At 40.3% G+C, this 25,200-nt stretch overlaps 1 protein-coding gene across 20 annotated transcripts in view; it reads right to left on the reverse strand.

Annotated features, from left to right (window-relative positions):
* Map4 (microtubule associated protein 4) overlaps positions 1-25,200 on the reverse strand; it is a 133,385-nt gene that overhangs the window by 38,706 nt on the left and 69,479 nt on the right. For 14 of the 20 annotated variants that reach the window (XM_048423392.3, XM_048423399.3, XM_048423398.3 and 11 more), the window contains exons 4-9: positions 11,174-11,296; positions 9,560-9,673; positions 7,522-7,656; positions 5,089-6,237; positions 3,874-3,987; positions 376-3,549 (exon numbers count right to left, since the gene is read on the reverse strand). In XM_048423392.3, the coding sequence (XP_048279349.3) occupies positions 376-3,549; positions 3,874-3,987; positions 5,089-6,237; positions 7,522-7,656; positions 9,560-9,673; positions 11,174-11,296 (4,809 nt within the window). The remainder of the gene's footprint in view (positions 1-375; positions 3,550-3,873; positions 3,988-5,088; positions 6,238-7,521; positions 7,657-9,559; positions 9,674-11,173; positions 11,297-25,200) is intronic. The other 6 variants (XM_085688890.2, XM_085688889.2, XM_085688888.2 and 3 more) reach the window with 2 other exon arrangements.

The raw sequence follows: 25,200 nt of genomic DNA on the forward strand, positions 1-25,200 counted from the left end.
TATTTGTATACTAAACATGAAAAAATAAAAAATAAAGCTGTTTCAAATAATCAGTCAGATTTTTTTCTCCTGTAAATACCTACACCAAATAATGATTGATACTTTGCCTAATAAACTTTCACAGGATGTGCAATATACAGAGGATTGCTATGCTCCTCCACAACATTCCATAAAACTCAAGATTCAATGCTGCATTAAAAAGGTATGCAACCAAGTCACCAGTCTCCTCTAGCTGAACACAGGGCATGCCTTAGCTGGGGGAAAACACATAAGTAGCAGTTACCGGGTTTCATGCCAACAAACCAATGATCAACAAGGATGATTAGAGTCTAAATGGAATCAAGGCACACACGTTTTTCCACGGCAAGGTCATACCACTGGGCTTGAGCAGCTTCGATTTATCTCTTTCCTGGCTTGCAGACTTTGGCAAAAGTGGGGTAAGTCCTCGAGACTTCGTGGGTCTCATGTAGCCTTTCACTGGCTCTGTCATCTTGCTTTTATCTTCCTTCTTCCTTTCACTCAGCTTGAGTTCAGATATGCCCGTCATCTTCTGAGAAGCTTCAACCTCATTACCTTTTAACTGTGGAACTTGGGGATCCTTGTAAGCGGTCACTACTAATTTATCTTCACCCTCCACACTACCACATGAGAAATCAGACTGTTCTGTTGGTGGCACAGCAACACACCCCAATTGCCTGACTTCACAAGACAAATTGGTTTCTTTTAATTTATCCTTTTCATTTTCTGGAGGCAAAAGAATGGTATCTACCTTCTTACCTAAACTATCTGAGCCCTTGGGATCTCTCTCATTTTGGTCCTCAGATACACTAAATTTTGGTGTTTTACTTCTCAGAGGGTCGGGGTTTTGAACTGGGGCAGGGTGTTTCTCAGTTCTCTTCTCTTCCTTCACTAGAGATGCTGGCAAACCAGCACTACCAGCATGTACTTCTAGGACTCTCAGCTCTTGTGGCAGGTTCTGGCTTTCTGTGGGCACACTAGGAAGGAAGTGCCCTTCAGCTGGCTCTGTGGCAGGCCCTGCTGAATGTTTAGAGGATCCATGCTGCTCTGGCTCTGATTCTCCTACCTCATGCCTTTCAGGGATTATCCCTATTTCATTCTTCCTGCAATCTGAAAGCTCATCATTATTCTTAAGAGGATGATCTCCATGACTGTTAAACTTTCCTTGGGCTCCTGTAGAAGTCCCAGGAACTCCTTCAGTGCTAGTGGAGGGCACAGCAGCAGAGGGAGCCTTGTACCTTTCTTGACCTGGGACTCCATCTTTGCAGTAAGTATCCTGTACTAATAAGCTGGAGTTCTGGGCTAGGAATCTCTCCTGCCCACTTTTTCTGGAGGTGTCAGGGAAAGAATCATCTTCCTTTACTACTTGGGGAGTAGGGCAGGGCAGTGCTTCACAGCCTGCTGATCCCATTACCTCTGGAGGAGCTGACTTACTCATCAGCCCTGATGGTGCTATCCCAGAAGTAAATGTAATATTTCTATTTTCATCCATATACCCCATTCCTTCAGTTCTACAGTCTGCTGCGGTTTCCATGGGAATATGTATTTTCGTTGTATCTGTCCTAATCTCCAAAATGTGCTTCTCGGGAAAATTATTTTTAACTTTTTTACATTTCCCATCATTGCTCCTTTTATGAGGTTTGTCAGCCACTGCAGTGTGTCCCTTGGCTACACGTGTCTTGTTTTCCTCAGGTTCTACTGAGGGAACAAATCCTGCCCCACAGATTGGGTCTTGGGGGCTTCCATCTGTCACCTTGGCAGCTGGTTCAATAGTAACATCTGAACCTTGGACTGAGTTTGTTTTATTTCCCACAAGAGCCCCAAGTTCAACAGAATTAGACTCAACATTCTTATTCTTTTTGTCGGCAACTTCCACTGTGGGTGTCTGTGATGTGTGTGAGAACAAAGAATCGTGTATTTTAGGGAAAGTCTGCCCTAACTCCCTGTTGTTGCGGGCTATATTACTATCAGCACTCTCCTCTAGACAAGGAGGGTGGATGACTTCCTCCTTGTCCTCCATTTTGCAAGGTGGTACAGGGTAATTATTTTTAAACTTTTTGTTTCTGCCTTCATTGTCTCTCTTTTTAGTCTTTGCAGAAATCCAGGGAGTTGACTCATGATCCATCCCAGGACACTTCCCTTCCTTGCTCTGGTTTTTAACCTCAGTTCTTCTTTCTGAACTAGCCTCCGTAGTCCGAGTTAAGCTTGATCCAGTTTCCAAACAAATCAATGGCTGTACGGTGCTTCCCACACCAGAATCAGCCATATCTTCGGACACCCTCACCACTGACTCAGTGAGATCAGAAATAGCCTCTGGTTGCCCTGAGGAACCCAAGCCTAGCCCTCTTCTTGGAGCCTCAATACTCACTATTTTAGGTTCAGGGACTGGCTCACTTGGCATAGTAACAGCTCTCTGCTCCTTCACACTGTTCGGAAGGAATGACACCTCAGATTTGTTTCCTAACTTCCCAGAGCCTACTTTGACTTTCCCAGGACCCCTTCCCTTTCTGTTTTTGCTGTCACCTATCTTTCTCTTAAATGGCTCAATCTCTAGCCCAGGAGCCTGAATTAACTCTTGGTCTCTAAGGATCTCCTTAGAAGCAGAAAGGCTGGTTCCTTCTCTCTGCTGGGGGGATGTCTCTGGTTTTAGTTCTCTAACATTGTCAGCTCCAGCAGCAAACACCTGCACTTCACTCATCTGACTTTCCCCACTCCCTTCTTTTAGATGATCTTTTGACGGACTGTGCTCTGTTGAAGTGAGGGTCAAATTTGATAGTACTTTTTCTATTGTAGGTTCTGAAACTCTATCAACACTCTCTTGACCCAATATGGGGGAACAACTTCCTAGCAGAGTTGTTCCTTTGTGTGCAGCACTGTCTATCTGAGATCCTTCCAAACTGGATGGGCCCACTGCCCTGCTTGCATCTTGATTCTCTGGCACTGAGCTGTTCCCTCTGTGGTCTTCCTCTACTCTCAGCTTGAGCTGAGCATTTACAACTGTCTCTGTAGGTTTTTTTGGACATGAAGTAATGCTGCGACTTTCTGCACAGTCAAATTTCAAAACTTCTCTGGATACAAGTCCATATTCTGTGCCCACAGTAGTTGGTTGGTCAGGATCAACATCTGACTTCCAGGGCCCAAGCACAACAGGATGATCTTTGGGCTTGTTTGCATTGTCATCCCAAGGTCCCCCAGCTCGTGACTGAGGATATTTCTTTTGCTTTGATTTCTTTTTCTTCTTCCTCATTATCATGGGCATGTTTTCTATATCCCTGGCCTCCCTGCCATGATCTCTCTGGGACACTAGGGATTCAGCATGAATACTTTTTCTTTGGTTCTCATGCTCACCACAAGAAGATGAACCAGAGACCAAACCCAACTCAGGCAAAGGGTAGGGGCCCAGTCTTTGATCAAGAGTCTTCCATGAAAGAGAACCTTCCAGCAGCTCAGGAGGAACCCTGGCAGGCCTGGCCCGGGCTGGCCTGCGGTCACTGGGTCTGCAAACGTGTTTACCTTGTGAAGGAGAGGTACCTGTAATACACGAACTTGGCTAAAATTCTAAACAACAAATTTCTTGTTATCATTTCTAAACCGAAAGTTTATTTAGTGATTCAATTAAGTAGTCTATGTTCACGGCATTCATGCATTCATAAATCTTTTATCTAAATCATTTTCATCCTTAGTTGGAGCAAACAAAGATCATTACCTTAGATCAAGAATTTTTTTCAGATATATTTATAAAACATTAAGACATTTAAAATCTTAACCTTATTGAAGTAGTTAAATAAACTGAGAAAATTGAAATGACAAGCTAACCCACCATGTGTAAAAATGTTCAGATTATCCCCACCTCACCTGAAGAAAGTTCAGAAGGCTGACGGCCAGATGTTTCCTTTTGCTCTAAATTCTCTAACAGAGAACCTTCATCTATTGGCAAGTTTGATTTTTGGTCTGCAGCTTTGACTGGTTCTAAACGTAATAGTAAAATTCATGTTAAGTTTCAGAGAAACAGGATTTTAACTGTTTTTTTCTTCTGCCATAAACTGGAGATGAGAATGTGTTTTAGAGAATTCTCCTACACTAAAGAACAGAAAACGAGAGGAGCAGTTGAAAGGCAGAGTGAAGAGGGTTCCCTTGCTTTCCTTTTTTAAAATTAATTTTTATTTATCTTCTGTGGAGGAGCATGCATGTCATAGCATGTATTTGGAGGTCAGAGAACAACAGTTCGTCAGTTGTTCTCTCCATTCACCATATAGGTCCCAGTAACTGAACTTAGGTCCTCAGATTTCATGGCTGGTGCCTTCACATAAAGAAACATCTTGCCAGCACGACTCTGTCTTTGTAGACTGGCTCCATGGCGACTGAGAAACCCTGTCTCAAAACAGCCCCCCCCCAAAAAAAAACCACCAAAAAAACCTAAAAACACAACAAATAAAAGAAAACAAACAAACAAAACCACCAAAATGTTTTTGAAAGACGGAAGGCATGATCCAATGGAAAGGAGATTTAATCAAGAGTAACTGAAAAGAGAAGGATGGCTAGAAAACAGTATACTTAAAGGGGATGGGACTCGGCCAGTGAGGGGAGGGTGGCTTTACTTGAGAAGACAGTTTACCTATAAAAACAGGAGAATGGCAGAGGTAGTGCACAAGCATACAAGCCCACGATGGTGCTTTGTGGATCTTATCACCTCATTTGTCGGGAAGAAAAGCAAGGATGAAGCTGGCAGTGGTGGTGTACACCTTTAATCCCAGCACTCGGAGGGAGAGGCAGGCGGATCTCTGTGAGTTGGAGGCCAGCCTGGTCTACAAGAGTTAGTTCCAGGACAGGCTACAAAGCTACGCAGAAACCCTGTCTCAAAAACAAAAACAAAAACAAAAACAAAACAAACAGAAAAAAAAAAGAAAAGAAAAGAAAAGCAAGGATGAACACAGATGTGACTAGCCAGAGAACGGGGAGGGTGAGGTCACTGATAGGAGGACTGGCAGTGGCCCTGTAAAGCAGTGAGGCGCTTGTCCCTTAGTCTATACATTAGCAGAGAGGATGCTGAAAGACAGCAGGAGCCCATACCTGGTACAATCATACAAGGAGGTGCTACTGACTGCCCCTTGTGCTGGACAGATTCTAACTGGGAGTCTTCATTTGGTTCTTCTTGGGTCTGTGCATTTTCCTTGTCTTTAATTTGAACTGTTACTACTTCTGTTTCCAAGGGTAGTGTAACATTCTTGGCTGGAGTCATATTGTTGTCCAGGGTCATCTCTGTTCCCGAAGGCCAAGTGGCATCCTCAACCAGGGGAGCCTCTGTTTCTGGAGGTAGAGACATGTCCTTGACTAAGGCCACCTCTTTTTCTGAAAGTGGGGTCACATTGTTGAACTCAGTCACTTTTGTTTCTGAAAGTATAACCACTTCCTTGCCCAGGGACACTTCTGATTCTGGGAATGGAGCCATATCTCTGACCATGTCCAATTTTGTTTCAGGGGATGGAGCTATATCCTTATTCACGGTTATTTCAGTTTCCAGAGAGGGAGTCATGTCTTTAACCAGAGATCCCTCTCTTTCTAAAGGCAAAGTTCCATCCTTTGTCAAGATCATCAGGGTGTCTGAGGGCAGTGCCAAGTCCCTTGCAAGGCCCACCCCTGCTTCTGAAGACAGGTCCATCTCCTCAGCCAAGGGCATTTCCACAGAGCGCACAGCACCCTTTGCCAGTGTCCCTTCTATCTTTGAGGGTGAAACCACGCCCTCGACTGGTACTAGCTCTGTTTCTTCGGGAAGAATCACATCCTCAGATGGTACCAAGTCCATTTTTATTGGAAGGGCCATCTCTGTTTCTTTGGGCAGTGTCACATCCTTGCCTGGGACCATTTCAATTTCTGTAGGAGGTGCCACATCCTTGGACAAAGATACATCTGCTTCTGTCAGCCCCTTAATTGGGGCCACCTCTGTTTCTACATGCAGTTCCACGTCCTCAGCCAAGAACATATCTGATTCAATGGATGGCTGTGTAACATTTGACAATATCACATCCGGTTTGGTGGTCTCTTCTGGATCTTTAGAAAATGTCACTTCTGTTTCTGTGCCTGGTGTCCTGTCTGTGGATGGAGATACCTCTGCTTCTCCGGATGGCCCCACATCAGTGATCGTCTCTTCTGCCGTCATTCCCAATGCTTCAGTTGGCAGCTGCTCTTTCACTGATTTCACTTCTATTTCCTTGGATAGCTCTAAGAAAATTAATATTAAAGAATTTAGAACCCAGCAGGGCTAGAGAGATGGGTGAGAGGTTAAGACCACTGACTGGATCTTTTAGAGGACTTGGTTTTAATTCCCAGCACCCATATGTTAGTCCATAACTGTCTACACCAGATATACATGCAGGTAAACTACCAAAACACATAAAATAAAAACAAATCCAAAAAAAGGGAAAAAAAATCTTAAAAAAAACCCCACAATCTAGCATTAACTACTCATAGCCCTGAATTTAAATATTACTTTCTAGCTACACAAAGAAACCCTGTCTCTAAATAACCCAAAAAATTTGCTGCTAACATTCTTCAGCTTTGGGTTAATTGTTGATTTTTGAAGACTTATTTAATTTGGTGCTGTAGTTACAAGCCTCCCCATGTATGTGATACATCAAATGCTGATACTTTGCAAAAACACCAAGTGCTCTTAATACATGAGCCACATCATTGAAAAGGTTAAAATAAATTGTTACCAGGCAAAAGAGTTAACACTATAGTCTAGTGGCACCAGGGACATATATTTATTGGCTACTTGCTATTGGATATCTACTGAAGAGATGTCTCAGCAGTTAAGAGCAATGACTGCTCTTCCTGAAGACACGGGCTCTCTTTCCAACACACACACATGGTGGCTCAAAAGCATCTGCATCTCCAGTTCCAAGGGATTTGGTGCTTTTCATGGCCTCTGTGGGCACCAGGCACACATATGGTACACTTTCATATAAAGAGACAAAACAGCCACACCCAGAAAAAAGAAAGAAAAACTTTTTTTAAGTTATGAAAAGAAATTAAATGAAAACTACTTAGGGAACAAGAAATACTTGGTTTTTATGAATATCAAATTTATAATAATTAAGAAGCATCAGAGTTAATGTATGCTATCTACCTTTGACAACTCAACATTTAAAAGATAAAACGATGCTAAAGACGAGTCATTATTATTTCTTGGCCTTTTGGCTATGGTCAAGTGTACGAAGAATATAAAATGTAGAATAGAAACAGCCAAGACAGAAAATACATGTGCAAATAAAAGGACTGTTATATAATCAATAAACCAATCAATCATAAAGTTTGAGGCCAGCCTGATCTACATAGTGACTTCCAACTCAGGAAGGATTTTATAATGAGACCCTATCTCAGACAGAAAGAAGGGAGAAAAAAGTTTGTTTACCTGTATCTGCTATAAGCTGCTGAGAAAAATGAATGCTTTGTGATTACTGGTGCCATAACCAATAACTGACAAAGTAGCTTTTATTGATTTACCTGCTGTGGGCTGAAGGCTTTCTATATTAACTTCTGGAGAAGCGAAGGACGCTGAGTGTGGAGAGTTTGAGGCTTCCACAGAACACTCCTGAGATACAACAGCCGTGGGAGCAAATGAGTCACCGGAAAGCATACCTAATATCGAAACACAGTTTTTAAATGTGGTCATCAATGGAGGGGGAAAGGCAGTTGCCAGCTTAAATCAGTAACGTGTTGTCAAGAAGACACAAACTCAACGACCAATAAAAGCAGAGGTTTATATAGGAAGGTCTGCTGGCACTCTTTAGTTTTGGGTAAATTGTTGATTTTTGAAGACTTAATTTGGTGTTGTAGTCACAAGCCTCCCCATGAGGGCGCTACAAACTCTGGTCCTTTACAAGCACTCTATACTATAGCCTAGTAGCACCAGGGGCACATTTTTATTGGTTACTTTCTACTAGATGTCATTAAGATTTAGAATACTGAAGACTGAGTACTACCAAACACCAATTTTAATGGAATATAGTAGATAGCAAATTACTGTGAGCCTTTATTCACATATATAACAGGATTGGAACCCGACTTTATAAAAATGCTTAATAAATTATTAGCAAATTGATAAATACAAGAATTATGCTCTTCGATGTCAAACATGAGATTTAATATCAGATGGTTCCAGCTATTACCAATGATTAAATTTCTCTCTCACTTTCTTTTTCTTTCTTTTTTAGGAAACAGAATCTCACTGTTTTATAGGTTATCCTTAATCTCCTGAGCTCAGGTGATCCTCCTGCAAAGCCTGCTCAATAGCTGGTGCTACAGGCATATACCACCACATCCAGAAAGACTGCACATCAAATAACAAACACTATGGTATGGACTAATGGTTACAGGAATGCAATAAGAACTTTGAGAATTAGATTATCACAGAAGGTTTCAGAGAAGCAGGAGCAGAAAAAGAGGACAGTATATACTAAGGATTAAGAGACCTCTTAGCAGCTGGGCAGTAGTGGTGCACACCTTTAATCCCAGCACTCAGGAAGCAGAGGTAGGTCAATCTCTGGGTTTGAGGGCAGCCTGGTATACAAAGTGAGTTCTATGACAGCCAGGGCAACACAGAGAAACCATGTCTCAAAAGACCAAGAGCCTCATTAGCACCGAAAGCATAAAGACACCAACAAGACAAGAACCTGCTGAACTATGCTATCAATCTTATTCAAACAAGTCTGGCACATCATACAGTACCAACAGGACTATATAAATCATGGGGAAATCATCTGGAAAATCAAAATCCTTACTCTCTCTACTTTCTTATTTCGGGTTTTTTTTTTAATTTTATTTATTATGTATACAATATTCTGTCAGCATGTATGTCTGCAGGCCAGAAGAGGGCACCAGACCTCATTACAGATGGTTGTGAGCCACCATGTGGTTGCCGGGAATTGAACTCAGGACCTTTGGAAGCGCAGGTAATGCTCTTAACCACTGAGCCATCTCTCCAGCCCCCCTTATTTTGGGTTTTTGATTTTGTTTTTTGCTTTGTTTTTTGAGACAGAATTTCTCTTGAAAGTCTTGACTATCCTGAAACTTACTCTATAGACCAGGGAGGCCTCTTACTCAACAGATTCACCTGCCTCTGCCTCCCAAGTACTGGGATTAATGGCATGCGCTACCACCACCTGGCTCCCTTTCTGTTTTTCAGTTCACAATATTATGTAATATGGTATTTTAAAGTTATCTCTTAGTTCCATGAATACTGTATGTGTATGTGTGTTTACTGGTGCCATCATACACATACAAACACAAAATTCATTTTTCATAATTTCACATTAGTCCAGGTGTGATGGCCCCCAAGTAACTGGGAGGTGGAGAGTTCAGAATCAGGATTTCAAGGCTGTCCTTGGTTACATAGCTAAAGCCAGCCTGAGCTCATTTCTTATGTAGAACTTACATCAAAATTTTTACTTTTTTTCTCTTAATCATTTGCCATTTATTGTATGGATCTCTGGACAGTGAATAAATGATAGGCCTGACATAATGAATCTAGTTGAAAACATACCATAACTGTCTTCCAGAGGATCATTTTGCCCTATAAATGCTGGAGCATTTGTGGGCCCACTGGAGACAAAGAGCAGATCTGCCAAGTCACCATCATGGTGCACCTTAAAGAGATCTAAAATGAAAACAGAATCAAAGAGACATACAGAGTAAATGCAATTAGAAAGATTACCTTTTATTTCCTATGAATGCCAATTTGTTACATTTGTATTGCCAATAGTAAATTAAATAAAATAATATGACTATCTGACAAAGACATGAGTATTCACTAATTAATTTGTTATAACAAAATATAACCCATTATTCTCTTAAAATGTGATTATCTAGGAGAACCAGCAAACATAAAACCCCATGAAAGAACATGAATACATCACTTTAGAATTCTAAGGTAAACAGAGGAAACTAAAATTTCAATATGCTAACAGACACATTTTTAAGGTATTTTTTTTAAAAAACAAACAAAACAAAAAGGAAATAGCTTGGTTAATAAAGTGCTGGCCATAAAAGCATCAATACCTGAGTTATCCTCAGCCCCCACAAATATAAATCCTGGTATGATGGTACATGCTTATAATTTTAGTGCTGGACTCACAAATACACATACATACACAAACACACAAAAATTAAAAACCAGGGCTGGAGAGATGGCTCAGCAATTAAGAGCACTGGCTGTTCTTCCAGAGGACCCGGGGTTCAATTCCCAGCACCCACATGACAGCTAACAACTGTCGGTAAAACAGTTTCTGGGGATCTGACACCTCCACACCAATACACATAAAGTAAAGTTAACTAAATTATTAAAAAAATTAAAAAAGAATGTAATGCAAATTTCTAGTTCTTTAAAAAAAATACTAAAAACCAAATAATAAACTGTACGCTGGGCATTGAAGATACTGTCTGTAATCCCAACACTCTCAAATTCAAGGCCAACATGAGCTACACAATGATATCCTGTCTCAAAAAAAGCAAACCAAACAAACAAATTCAGCTATAACATCTGTAGAACAAGAGCAAACAAAACATTTCTCTTCTCTTGTGGGCATTGTGAAGAATACTGCATTTCAAATGCCTGCTGAGATCAGTATGGTAGTGAATGCTTTAATCCCAGAGTTCCAGGGAAGGCCAGTCAGGTCAACATAGGGAACCATCTATCTTTAAAAATAACATCTTGGGACTAGAAGACAACTTTTGAGAGCCACTTCTCTGGCATTAAAGAAGCATCACTCTTAATGCAGTAATTTCTTTGGGAAAAATTAGGGTGCTAAGGGATTCCTGAAGCTTTAGCTTTTAATGTACACGAATGTGAGACAGTTTATTAGTAATCAGTTTTGAAAAGATTAAAAAGAAAAAACTAGAGGGACCTAAGTGCTTTCGAAGAAAGGATAAATAAAGCTGGTGTGGCCGACACACTCCTGAAAGGCTGAGGGGCTGAAGTAGGAGAATTGCTACTGTGAAACTACATATACTGAGAGACCCTATTTCACACAGAAAGAAAAAAATAAAGGATAAATAAAGATAAAGGTCCAAGTGAATGTTTATGGAAAATAATTATACTTTGACCATGACTTACTGAACTATTTTGAAGCTAAAATGCTACAGTCTTGTCTGCACTTACCAGCCTGGTTAGTACCTAACGCTTGCTGGGGCTGGGAACAAAAGCTTGCATCTTGTGGCCAGTTCTGGCTGTGCTGACATCCCTGATAGGCCATGTTCTCTTCAAGGAAGTCAGTAGGAGACCCTTAAGATACAAACACAAAATAAATTACAAGACATCACTGTTTCTAATCTATTAGCATTTACAAGTTACAGATAGAAGAACACAGGCACATCTAATAAACACTTTTGGAGGGGGGAGTTGTTTGCTGTGTTTCTGAGACAGGTTTCTCACTTATTTAGCCCTGGTTGGCCTCAAACTTAACTGCCTACGTCCGTTTCCCGGAGTACTAAGATTAGAGGTGTGGGCTACGAAGCCCAGAAAGGAGAAAAAAAAAAATGTGTTTTAAAACTAGAAGGAAATGGAAAGGTCAAAACTAAAAAATTCAATATTAAGAAGGTAATTCTTGGGCAAGCAAGATAGCTGAGTAGCAAAGACACCTGCTAGCAAGCCTGATGACCTAACCTAAGTTCAATTCCCAGGACCCACATGGTAGGAGGAAAAATCAACTTCTTCAGTTGTTGATTGACTGACTTCTACATGTGCACCATGTACTTGCTCCCAAACACACATACACACACAAGAAATTTAAACAAATAAATAAAGGCAATTATCAAGCTAAGCAATAGATTCAAGGCAATTTTTAAAATTTTGGCCTTCTGGCTAAAATTAAGTTTAGATTCAAAACAAAATATAAAATCATGTAAGTTTTGAGGGCTGGAGAGATGGCTCAGAGGTTAACAGAACTGACCGCTGTTCCGGAGGTCCTGAGTTCAATTCCCAGCAACCACATGATGGCTCACACCCATCCATGAGCTCTGGTGCCCAAAACACTATACACATAATAAATATTTTTTTAAAAAGTTTTAGAAAAAAACAGTTAAAATCAGAAAACATTTTCAAAACAAAATCATGTAAGTTTTGAAAAGCTGTCTATTCCATAATCCATACAGAAGTTGAAACAAAAAAGTATAACCAACATAATTTCAAAAAAAAATAAGTGCGAGGGCTTATACTACGGGATTTCCAAAGTCAGTGTAAGCTCATCGACTCTCTTTGGTACTGATCACACACTTAAGGGCTCCAACCCTGTGCCTGACATAATGCAGGCACTCAAATGCTGTTACACAGAAAAGAGTTCAGAAGAAAAAACAAAACAAAAACTTCTATTAAGAGTCAATTGGTGCCAGGCAGTAAGGGCACCTGCCTTTAATCTCAGTACTCTGGGAGGCGGTGAGTTCAAGGCCAACCTGGTCTACAAGGTGAGTTCCAAAACAGTCAGGGCTGTTACACACAGAAACACTGTCAAGAAAAGAGTCAATTGGATTATCCTAGCACTTGCGAGACCAAGGCAACTTAATCCTGGTGAGTTTGAGAACGGACTCATCTATATAGCAAGTTCCAGTAGAGCCAGGGCTACATAATGAGTCCCCATCTCCAGGAGGAAAAAAAGGATAGAGCGGGATCCAATAGGTTTCATCAAAGATACCAACGTGAGTAAACAGTTTAAGGAGGGGACTGAGAGACAGAGTTTCTCTCTATGTGGCCTTGGCTATGTGGATTGCTGGTCCTGGATGCCAACCACCTTGACAATGGACTTGTTTTCTGAACACTGTAGTCCCAAGTGTGACCCACCATTCCTACATGGCCGTTCCTTGTTTTGTTAAATTTTCTTAATGTGTATGAGTGTTTTGCCTGTAACTATGCATATGTCTGGTCAGAAGAGAGCATCAGCTCTCTGGAACTTCAGTTATAAGACAACACATGGATTCTGAGAACCAAACCCAGGACCTCTGAAAGAACAACCTTTACTCTTAACTACTAAGCCGTTCATTTCTACAGTCACTGACAGTTTTTGAGCAAGAAATACAGGAGTAACTGGATACTTCATTTATACCATTTACAAAATTAATTCCAGATACATCAAAGACCTAAACAAGAATTATAATCTTAAAAGCTTGCAAAATGATACAGAAAAAATTTCTGTGGTCTTCAGATATGTTGATGCATCAACAAAAAATCGCTTTCCACAGAAAAAAGACCATGTAAATTAGACATCAAAACTTTAAACTGATGAACAAGACAGAGAAGCACACAACTCTAGTTCCAGCACATAAGAGGTAAAGGCAGAAGGATCAAGAAGGCCAGATTGTGTTGCGTGAGACTGCCACAACACACACACACACATGATCATAAACCTTTATTAAAGGATTTACATGCATAAAAGGGTAAAATCAATTATAATTGAATTATAGTCAATTTAATAATGGACATTTCAATAAAATATATACAATGGATATTACACTTAAGAAAACAGCTCATTATTATTTACCTTTAGGAAAACACAAAGTAAAATATTAATGAGGCAAAGTATTAAATATTAAAAAGTCTCTAATCAGCTCGGGTATAACTGAATGGTAAAGTGCTTATCAAGCCCTGAGTTTAATCCCAAGCACTGGGAGGAAGAGGAAGAGTGATGGCTGAAGAGATGACTCAATGGTTAAGAGTACTTCTGTTCTTGCAGAGGATACAAATTTGGTTCTCAGCACTCATGCTATACCACAACCACCTATAATTCCAACTCTGGGGCATCTGACACCTTGAGTCTCTCTGGGCATCTGCACTCACATACAAACACTCACACTTAACCCTAGCATTCAGAAGGCAGAAGCAGGCAAAGCTGTGTGAGTTCAAGGCCAGCCTGATCTAAACATCAAATTCTAGGTCAGCCAGGATTACAAAGTAAGACCTTGTCTCAAGAAATAAATATCTAAAAATTAAAAGTTATGATCACTAAGACAGACAATACAGAAAGATTTTAATGTTTGAGAAATCTGGAAACTTTCTGTTAAGAATATAAAATGGACCAGGTGGTGGGTCATGCCTTTAATCCTAGCACTTCGGAGGCAGAGGCGGCAGATCTCTGAGTTCTAGGCTACACAAAGAAACCCTGTGGGGAGGAGAGAAGCAAAATGGCACAGGCAAATTCAGAATGTTTGCTCGTTCAAATAAATAAAGTATTTATTATTTGTGCACATCTGAATGAAAAAATGTGAGTTTATGTGTGGAGGTTGGATGGCAATTTAAGAGTCTGTTTTCTCCTTGTACCACATGGGTCCTGGGTATTGAACTCAAGCTTGGCAGCATTTAAACTTGCTGAGCCATCTTGCCAAACTTATCATTGTTTAAATAACATCTTTACTGAGGTGTACTTCACATCAGTGAAACTCATTCTTTTTAAATGTAGGATTGAGGGGGATTGGTATGTTGACAGAGATGTGTCAGATCTTACTTTGGAACATTTTCTTCATTCTCAAAGAGAAATTCTATAATCTTTCATTGTCCAAGTCTACCTCAGTCCCTGACATCAACTCTTTGTTCCTATGATCCCCCGCCACCCTTTCTTTTACGAGACAGGGTTTCTCTGTAGCTTTGGAGCCTGTTCTGGAACTAGCTTTTGTAGACCAGGCTGGCTTCCAACTCACAGAGATCTGCCCTCCTCTGTCTCCCGAGTGCTGGGATTAAAGGCGTGCGCCACCATCACCCGGCTTATGTGGCCTTTTGTAACTGGCCTCTTTCATTTATGATTTCAGAGAGATGCTAGTTATATTGTAACTTAGAATTTCCTTCCTCTCCAAATAATACAGTACCTAGATTGCGTGACTACCTCACACATTTATTCATTCCTTAGGTGAGCGAGGGTTGGTCCTACTTTTTGACTACTGTAGTAACCCAAAACACATAAAAAATCTATACTTTTGGGAGGCAGAGGCAGGTGGATCTCTGTGAGTTCAAGGCCAGCCTGGTCTACAAGAGCTAGTTCCAGAATAGACACTCCAAACTACAGAGAAAGCCTGTTTCAAAACAAAACAAAAACAAAATCTATATTCTTATATATATGCCTGTAAGCAGAATTGCAAGGCCACATAACATTTCATCTGGAACATTTTTAGGAGCTGTGATACTTTTGTAAAATGGCCAAACACCGTGCAATTCTAAAAACAATACATAATTGGCTTATTTTTTCCTTGTCTTCATTAGTGTCCATTTTAGTTTACTTCTAAACCGCACAAATCATTATATTCTTCTGCTGAAGTTTTTCCTCTAAATATTTTTTTTTCCTGGAGCTGGAAAGGATGGCTCAGTGGTTAAGAGTGCATATTGCTCTTACAGCAGATCTGATTATCAGTTCCCAGCACCCATAAGGGCTGGTTGCAACTACCTGTAACTATGATTCAAGGGGAATCAAAAACCTCTGGCCTCCTGAACACATGTACATACACACTCTCTCTCGCTCTTAAAAGTATATAAATTTTTGCCGGGCAATGGTGGCGCACGCCTTTAATCCCAGCACTTGGGAGGCAGAGGCGGGCGGATCACTGTGAGTTCGAGGCCAGCCTGGTCTACAAGAGCTAGTTCCAGGACAGGCCCCAAAGCTACAGAGAAACCCTGTCTCGAAAAACCAAAAGTTTACATTTTTGTTCTTTTTCTGTCCTCTTTACTTTGTTGTTTAGCTCTGCAACTTACTGTAAACAAACCAAGTGGAGTATCTTTGGTGCAAAACAATGGGTTTCATTGTGACATTATTTTGTACACTCACAACATACTTTGGCCACCTCTTGTACCTTTTTCTTCTCAAGTACCCCTGTATTATTTTCATGTTTATGTATCTTCCTTAGAGTCCGAATATACTAGAGAAAGTATGTAATGACTTGCGGAACCTACTTTATTTACATGATGATTTCCAGTTCTACCCATTTCCTGCAAACATGATTTCATTGTTTTTTATGGCTGGATAATGCTTGTGTTAAACTTTTTTTATTCATTTGTCAATGATCACCTAGGATAATTCCGTATCTTGGCTATTATGAATCGAAATGTCATAAACACAGGTATCCAAGAGTCTCTACTGTATGCTGATGACTTGTAAAGTGGAGATGCAGGTACATTTTCCTCACACTTTCTAGAGAAGACACAGTCAAGTATGGTTACTAGGCTATTTCTTTCTAGAAGCAAACAGCAGACAGTTTGAAGCAGCTCTCGGAAGCCGCATTCAGAACAGGCAGCCTACAGCTACCAGTATTATTAAGGAGCAGCTCCAGCAGAAACTCACTCCCACACCTTCAGCAGACACTGCTGACCTAGATTCTGTTCTGAGAACTCCTCAGTTAAGCAGGCAAACTCCCCTGCAGGAACAACAGCATTTGGACTAAATTTAACTTTTTTTTTTCTTTCCGTTTTTTAAAAAAAAGATTTATTTATGTAAGTGCTCTACCTGAATGTGGTGTCGGTATGCCAGAAGAGCGCATCAGAGAGCAGAGGGCATCAGGTCCCATTACAGGTGCTGTGAGCCACCATGTGGTTGCTGGGAATTGAATTCAGGATTTCTGGAAAAGCAGTCTTAAGCACTGAGCCATCTCTCCAGTCCTAACTTATTTTTATCTCACTCTACAGTCAGGTTGGTCACTAACTCTTACAAACCCTTACCTCAGGACCACTGAATATGGCTGGGATTACAGATGTGAGCTTTCATGCCTTTGGGCTTTTGTTTTTATCAATAGAATTGTAATCTATTCAGAGCCTATTTTAGTAAAAGAATGAAATGTAATTGAGTTTATATGAGGAAATGACTTGTCCCCATCATTAATTACCTGTAGAAACCTTATCACACCCCCCTCGCCGTGCAGTTCTGCTGCACAGCTTTAATCTCAACAATCAGGACACAAAGGTAGGCGATCTCTAGTTGAAGGTCAGCCTGGTCTACAGAGGGGTTCCAGGATAGTCAAGGTTACACAGAGAAACCCTGTCTCAAAAGAAAACAAAGAAATCTTGGTTTTCTATTAAAGTAAACTGGTTGGGGCCCGTAAGATGGCTTAGTAGGTAAAGGCACTTAGAGCGCAACCCTGGTGAGAACTGGGTGGAGTTCCAGAAGATGTAAAGAGAGAGAATTAACTCCACAAAGCTGTCCTCTGACCTCCACACGTGCTGTGACACTCGCCCTCCACCCCCATGCACAGACAATAGTAATATTAAGACTGTTTTAAAAATGGGCTGAAGAGGTAACTTGGTGGTTAAGAGCAGTTACTGCTCTTACAAAGGACCAGGTTTAGTTCCCAGCACCCACATGACAGCTGTCTGTAATTCCGGTTCCAAGAGATCTGAGACCTCTTCTAATCACCTCTGCTAGGAATAAAAGTGTGCACCACCACTTTCAGTTTAGACCCTAGGTTTTCATATAACAGCACAAAAAACTTCACTGCTATGTTTCATATACATGTTGTTAATAACCGCTAAAAAATTACCACTTGTCAAGCTCTCATACCAAATATATAGTTAATTATCTGGGGGCAGGGGCGGGAATACTCCATTTTCAATGTATTTAATATGTGTGAAACAGATTTCCTTCACGTACTTAAACCATAATGACACACGATGACAAACCGAATGCAGTACCTATCACATCTTACCAGGCACCTAACTGGAGTCCAGAAAATGATGTTAAATGAACAAGTAATTACAAGCAATTGTAATTTCCAGGGAATTTTTTTTAACCTGGAGATAATGCTGACAGATTATTTATTTAACTTTATTTTATGTGCATTAGTTTTACGTGCATTGGTATGAAGGTGTCTGATCCTCTGGAACCGGAGTTACAGACAATTGTGAGCTGCCATGTGGGTGCTGGAAATTGAACCCAGGTTCTCTGGAAGAGCAACCAGTGCTCTAACCACTGAGCGATCTCTCCAGCCCTTGACTGGTATTCTTTAACTGCTAAGTCATCTCTCCAGCTGGTTGACTAGCACTCTTAAGAGTATTTTATTGTCTTTCTCCTTTTTTTGGGGGGGGGCAGTGTCTCAAATATCCCATTGACCTAAACCATGTACCCCAAAATGACTTTGAAATTCTGACATTCCTGACTCTAATTTCTACGTGCTGGAATTACAAACACGTCCCCATGCCGGGCTTACCTGATGTCACAGACAGGCCCCCTCGCATGCAAGGCCAGCACTCTGCTGCTACTTTCTTGGCCCTTCTTATAGGTTTTTCTTAGAAATACAGTATACTGATTAAAATTCTCTTAATTTAAAAAAGAAAAAAAAATCTGCCTGTTAAATTTCATTTCTGCTGGAAAATGAAACTATTATAGCTGGTGTATAATTTAGCTTTTCTAAACATAACACTATTATGCAGGATGATTTACATTAAACTAAGCTAATTCATTAAATAAATTGAATTTGCCAGGTCATACAGTGTAAGACACAAGAGCATAAAGGATATAACTAGAATCAGGTTTAAAAAAAAAAAACAGGCATAATAAGCTAGAATCATCATCTCTGACATGATATATGGATATCCTAATTAGAGAAAAATAGATAAAGGCTCTTTTCTTTTTTCAGACAAAACAGGGATTAAAATATTTCCCTAATGAGCCAATAACTCATAATGAAGCCCATTTCTATTTTTACTTTCTGTTAAACAGGTTATGTGTTATATATTAAGTACTGAAGTTAGGGAAGACATTAACAGGATTTGGCATAAAGTCAGAAATTTTATTTATACATAGTCATAATCAAAATTCATCTGTGGTAACCCCATGAGATTATTAAACTTTATTTCTATACATGTCCCATTTTTTTTTTCCAGGTTTTCAAGTCAGAGTTTCTCTGTAGCTTTGGAACCTGTCCTGGAACTAGCTTTCATAGACCAGGCTGGCCTCGAACTCAGAGATCCACCTCCCTCTCCCTTCCTGAGTGCTGGAATTAAAAGTGTGTGCAACCATGGCCTGGCTGCATACCCCATTCTCAATGGCTTCCACTTTCCTATATTCTCTCAAGTAGTATGTCTTTCATACATATTGGTTGTAACCATAACCCACTACACCTACTTCTGAAGACTGTATTCTGACCTATACACCTGCATATATACCTACACGAGAACAATGACAGACAAACAGGCAGACAGACAGACAGATATACAGACAATTGGGGGGGGTAGTTTTCAATATGCAGCCCAGGTTGGTCTGAAACTTAAGAGTTCTCCTGAAACACTTCAACACACACATAACAAAGCAAGCATGCATGCACACAAAAATGAATTTTTTCTTTCTTTTCTTTCTTTTCTCTCTCTCTCTCTCACCTCTCTCTCTCTCTGTACACAAATAGGTCTCTCCTTCCACCTTCTGGAGTTTAAAGAATGAACTCAAGTTATCAGGCATGTCAGTGAGGTCTTTTCCTGCTAAGCCACCTCAAAGGCCCTGAGGATGATCTTTAGTGTCATCTTCCTGCCTTCACCTCCCAAATGCTATGATTATAGGCATAGATTCTTATGCCCACCTTCTTTATTGGTTCTTAGTGGAGACCGAATGCCTAACCATGAGACATAATATAACATGACCCTGTAGTCTCTCAATGTAACCTGCATGTTATGTAACCCATCTACTACAAAAGTAGAAACAGATTAAAATCAAGCAGGTCCAAAGACGTAAGTTACGCAGCAGAGGATTCAAACTCATTCACTCATTCAAACTCATTCATTGTCTTCTTTTGCTTCCTCCTCAACCCATGCTAGTGGCCTTCTCCAAGTTCCACATGGTCAACTGATTAATGAGTTTATAACACATGCTGGTATTCCCCAAAGTGGGAAACTACTATATCGCTACAGCCCCACCCATAGAAATACCGAAAGACAGTGTTGACATAATAGCCATAAGTCATGTTATTTCTCTAGAGACTATAGTGCTTGATTGACAGACTCAGTTGGTGGATTGGTTTGCCATGGTGACAATGCATGGACTCAACAACACAAGTCTTCCCCCACTGAAATTTTACTTGGCTAAAGCTAGCAAGTATCTATAGAATGAACCAATAATGAGACCATTATGTTGCTTTTCCTCAGATGAAACAAGCTAGCCACTAATCATACTAGATATCTTCCAAAATGGAAGAGAAATGTATATTCCTCATCAAAATAAAATGGTCTTACAGGAGAATACCTTTATCGACATCCTGACATTCTGTGTAGCTCTGCTTCTAACCAAGTGAAGAATGGGTATTTTAAGAGCAAAGAATCACAGAATGGAAGATTCAATGGTTTCAACATATCCCATCACCTAGAAGGCCTAATTTAAAGAGAAAGAACTGCTCCTTGTTCACTTAGGAGACAACACTCTGAAGGCTTTGAATCAAAGACCTTAACATAAAGCTGTCTCTCTTACTGCCACAATACACACATTCAGAATCAAAGAGAAGGCAGGTGGGTTCATTCACATTTTTGTTTATATATGTGTTTGAAGACTGGTCCTCACTCATGCTAAGCACACATTCTACCTTTGAGCCATACCCTAAGCCCCTGCCAGTCACCATTCTAGAACCCAATAATCCATTACAAAAATGTTGCTTCACTCTGCCAACTGAGTTCTCGTAATTTGGAAGTCTTAGTCTCCAAAGAGGAAATACATCTACCAGCCTACACAACTAATGATGCAATTAAATTAGAAGATGGAACTCACTGCCAATTTGGTCAACTGGGACTCTTTACGTCACTGAACCAATAGTCTGAACCTACTGACTGAAATGACTGAGCTCAATTATAAATGAGAAGTTACTAAATAAAGAAAGCCAGGAAGACTCTATCTGGAACCCAGGGAACCCTTTGAGGTACCTCTTCAAACTGCCTTGCCAAAAATAATGGAAAACTTCAGGAACAAAAATTTAGATTTAGAAAGGTGAGGTATGGTGATATGTATGTTTAATTCCAGCACTTGGAAGGTAGAGGTAGGTGGAGCTTTGTGAGTTTGAGACCAGCATGATCTACACAGAAAACCTCCAGGCATGCCAGGGCAAGGAAAAGTGATCCCTATCTAAAAGAAAGCCACTGGGTTTGTGGTATAAATTAACAATGGCCTTATGACTAATAACACAAATGAGAACCACACAACAGGTTTCTTTCTATTTTATTGTTTGTTGAAAAAGAGTCCCTTTATGTCACCCTGGCTGTCCTATAACATTCTATGTGGATAGACTGGCTTCAGACTCAGTGGGGCCTGGCACTGCCTTTTGAGTTCTGGGATCGAGGGCATGTGTCACGACCAACCAAGCTGAAAACTATGATAGTTTATGTATTTCCTCTTTCATATATATTTTATTGGGATGAGAGATTTGTGTGTGTGCCAGGCTAGCCTCAAAATGGCTTGAATTTTTCAAGACACGGTTTCTCTGTATAACAGGCCTGGCTGTCCTAAAACTAGCTCTTGTATACCAGGCTGGCCTTGAACTCACAGAGATCTGCCTATCTCTGCTTCCCAAGTGCTGGGATTAAAGGCATGCACCACCACTGCCTGGCTGACTCTAAGTCTTTTACCATCACCTCCTTAGTACTAGGAATAATGGTGTGTGCTACCCTAAGAGGTTTGTTTGTTTTGTTTGAAAAGGGATCTCATGTATGCCAGGCTAATCTTGAACCTGCTATATAGACAAAGATGACCTTGAATTCCCTGATGCTCCTGTCTCTACCAGAGTGATGGGATTACAGGCTTAAATCAACATACCTGTTAATGTATGAATTCTAACCATTTTATTCTTTCTATTATTATGAATTACTGAATATTAATTTATGAGATTAGTGTGATTGTAACCTTGGCAGCATAAAGAAGATAGACCTGGGAAATTCTGAAAGTCTAGACTAGCCTAGACTATACAGCAAGAATAGAACTAGGCCACACAGAGATACATAGTAAGACTCTGTCTCAAAAAATAACAAACAGGGAGTTAGGAGTAAACTTTAGTTTGTAAAGTGCTTGCCTACCATAGACAAAATCCTAGGTTTAGTCTCCAACACCAAAGAAACCACGTGAGGTAGCACATACCCAGGTCACTAACTCCCGGGGTGTAAAGTGGCAGGAAGATCAAGACCTGCTTAGGCTACCTGAGACCGTGTGTGTTTAAGTGTGTATGTGTGTGTGTTTAAGTGGATGGATGGACTGACGGACGAATAGACAAAGAGATGGCAGGAAAGACAGATGGCTCAGCTAGTAAAGGTAAAAGTCAAGACTGATGACCTGAGTTCAATCCCTGAGTTCCAAATAATACTCCGGCAGGTTGTCCTTTGATCTACGCAAACATGCTAATGTACAACCCACCCCCATGAACACAAGATAAATTAAACAGGTAATAAATCTCGATAAATATAATGCAACAAAGACACTGATTGTAGAGTGGCCAGGGCTTTTTCATCACAGAAAGAAGGTAAAAAGCATATTACTGGTTTCACTGTCACAGAGTTCAGATGTATGTAGAAAATAGCATATAAAGGTAGAGTGCCAGTAGCATAAAAAGGTAGAGTGCCAGTCATCCGTGCACTGCAACTCGGCTCCAGATGTATTATTCATTGGATCCTGTTAACATTTCCTTTGGCAGGTGTTAAGTACAGAGCACACTTAGAAGCGCACCTCTTCTCCATTCCAATGTGCTTTCTATTCTCTTTCTTCTATAGTGTTCTGCTTTGAAGAACATTGAGTGGTAGTCGTGGCAGAAAGTTTTGGTAAGCACCACTGTGAGCATCTTCATGGGAACGTATCTGCCAGTATTCTACAATGGCTTCTAGGTAACTTGGTAGCCTGAAGGAACTTGGCAACATCAATAAAGCGAAGTAAACACAGGGAGAACTAGAAATATGGTTAGTGAGACGACAGGGATATTTTGTGGTCCTTTCTAGTAGTATATTGTCTGAGGCTTTCTCTTTAACATAGGTTACCACTGGAGGGCTCTCAGATTTAAAACAACAACAACAACAACAACAACAACAACTGTGATCTATAAGTAGGGTCACACCAATTACTTTTAAAAACATTTTAATTATTATTTTAGGTGTATACGTGTTTTGACTGCATGATGTATGTGTACTATGTGATTGCCTGGTGGCCTCAGAGGCCAATAAGATCCCCAGAAACTGTAGTTATGGCTGGTTGTCAACCACAGTAAGATTGCTGGGAATCGCACCTGAGTGCCCTCAAAGAGTGGCCAGTGCTCTTCTGAGCCATTTCTCCAGCACTCCCACTGCCCCCACTGGATATTTTTAAAGAATATACATTGCAGGAGGCAGGCAGAAGCAAGATAGGGTATAATTTAAGAGACCACAGTGTTAGGAGGTAGCTACAACTAGAGAAAGACCAGTTGGGGGTATACCCAGACATGGTCAGAATCTGTCTATTTTTCTGAAAAACTAGACATGGGTGAGAGAAATTATGGTAAGGCATATGTTTCAGCCGGCTTGCTAAAGGGCAGAGTTTGCATTTAATGATATTGGGAGCAGGTGTTTTCTTTGGGTATTATTCTTTTGCAGGTGGAAAGGGAGGGATAATGAGTTCAGTTTAGGACATCTGAAACTAGAAATGGTGAGTTCTACATTCAAATGGCAATTTCAATTTCTAATCTTCATGGGAGTTATATCTGTTCTTACAAAAATGTTCCATAAACTGTCTAGCATTTAAACAGTATTTACATATTTATGTATTCTCCTACAACTATTTCTTCATTTTGCAAAACTAAAATCCTCAACTTCTGCAGGCTGCCATTTTATTTTCCATTTCTATAAGTTTGATTCTTCCAGGAGTCTGATTTAAATGTTATCACACAGCATCTGTCTTCTGCAATTGGCTTGTTTGCTTTGCAGTGCCAGGGATTTGAACTTACAGTCTTGAGCAGGTCAGGCAAGCAATCTAACTCTATTCTACATCCCCCTTTCAATTATGATGTCTCATCATAAGGTTCCCCATGCTATAGCCACATCAAGAGTTCATATGCCACATTTTATTCATCCACTCCTGTTTGACAGAACACCTGAGTAGCTTCTATCTTTTGGCTAATATAAATAATGCATCTATAAATATGGGTGAACAAAAATCTGTTCAAGTTCCTCCTTTTTAGGGTTTTTGGTTTTTTGTTATTGTGTTTTTTTTTTTTTTTCTCGAAGCAGGGTTTCTCTGTCGGAGCCTGTCCTGGAACTAGCTCTTGTAGACCAGGCTGGCCTCGAACTCACAGAGATCCGCCTGCCTCTGCCTCCCGAGTGCTGGGATTAAAGGTGTGCACCACCACCACCCAGGCCCTACTTTTAGTTTTACTGGTGAAACATCTCTAAGCAATTTCTTATTGTTATTTTGTTTTTGAGATAAGGTCCCACTAAATAGCCCATGCTAACTTTATTATAACTTGTTATAATCTCTGGCTGTCTCAGATTTAATTTTTTTTGAGCTAGTGTTTTGTTTCGGTTTTTGATATTTACTGACCTCTACATTTTTCTCTGCTCCCCTCCTCCTTCAGTCTTCCCCCAAGGTCCCCATGCTCCCAATTTACTTAGGAGATCTTGTCTTTTTATACTTTCTACTTCCCATGTAGATTAGATCTATCTAAGTCTCTCTTAGTGTCCTCATTGTTGTCTAAATTCTCTGCGATTGTGGGTTGTAGTCTGGTTTTCTTTGCTTTATGTTTAAAAACCATCTATGAGTGAGTACATGTGATAATTGTCTTTCTGGGTCTGGGTTACCTCACTCAAAAAAATGTTTTCTAGCTCCATCCATTTTCCTGCAAAATTCAAGCTGCTGTTATTTTTCTCTGATATGTAGTACTCCATTGTGTAACTGTACCACATTTTCCTTATCTATTCTTCGATCAAGGGGAATTTAGGTTGTTTCCAGGTTCTGGCTATGACAAACAAAACTGCTATGAACATAGTTGAGCACATGTCCTTGTGGCACAATTGAGCATCCTTTGAATATATACCCAAAAGTGGTATTATCAGGTCTTAAGGAAGGTTGTTTCCTAATTTTCTGAGAAACCGCCACCGGCATCCAAAAGGGCTGTACCAGCTTGCATTCCCACCAGCAATGCAAGAGTGTTCCCTTTACCCCACAACCTCTCCAGCATACGTTGTCATCAGTGTTTTTGATCTTGGTCATTCTTACAGGTATAAGATGGAATCTCAGAGTTGTTTTG

The sequence above is a fragment of the Myodes glareolus genome, chromosome 4 (assembly GCF_982192425.1).
Source record: "Myodes glareolus chromosome 4, mMyoGla1.1, whole genome shotgun sequence".
Lineage (NCBI taxonomy): Eukaryota > Metazoa > Chordata > Mammalia > Rodentia > Cricetidae > Myodes > Myodes glareolus.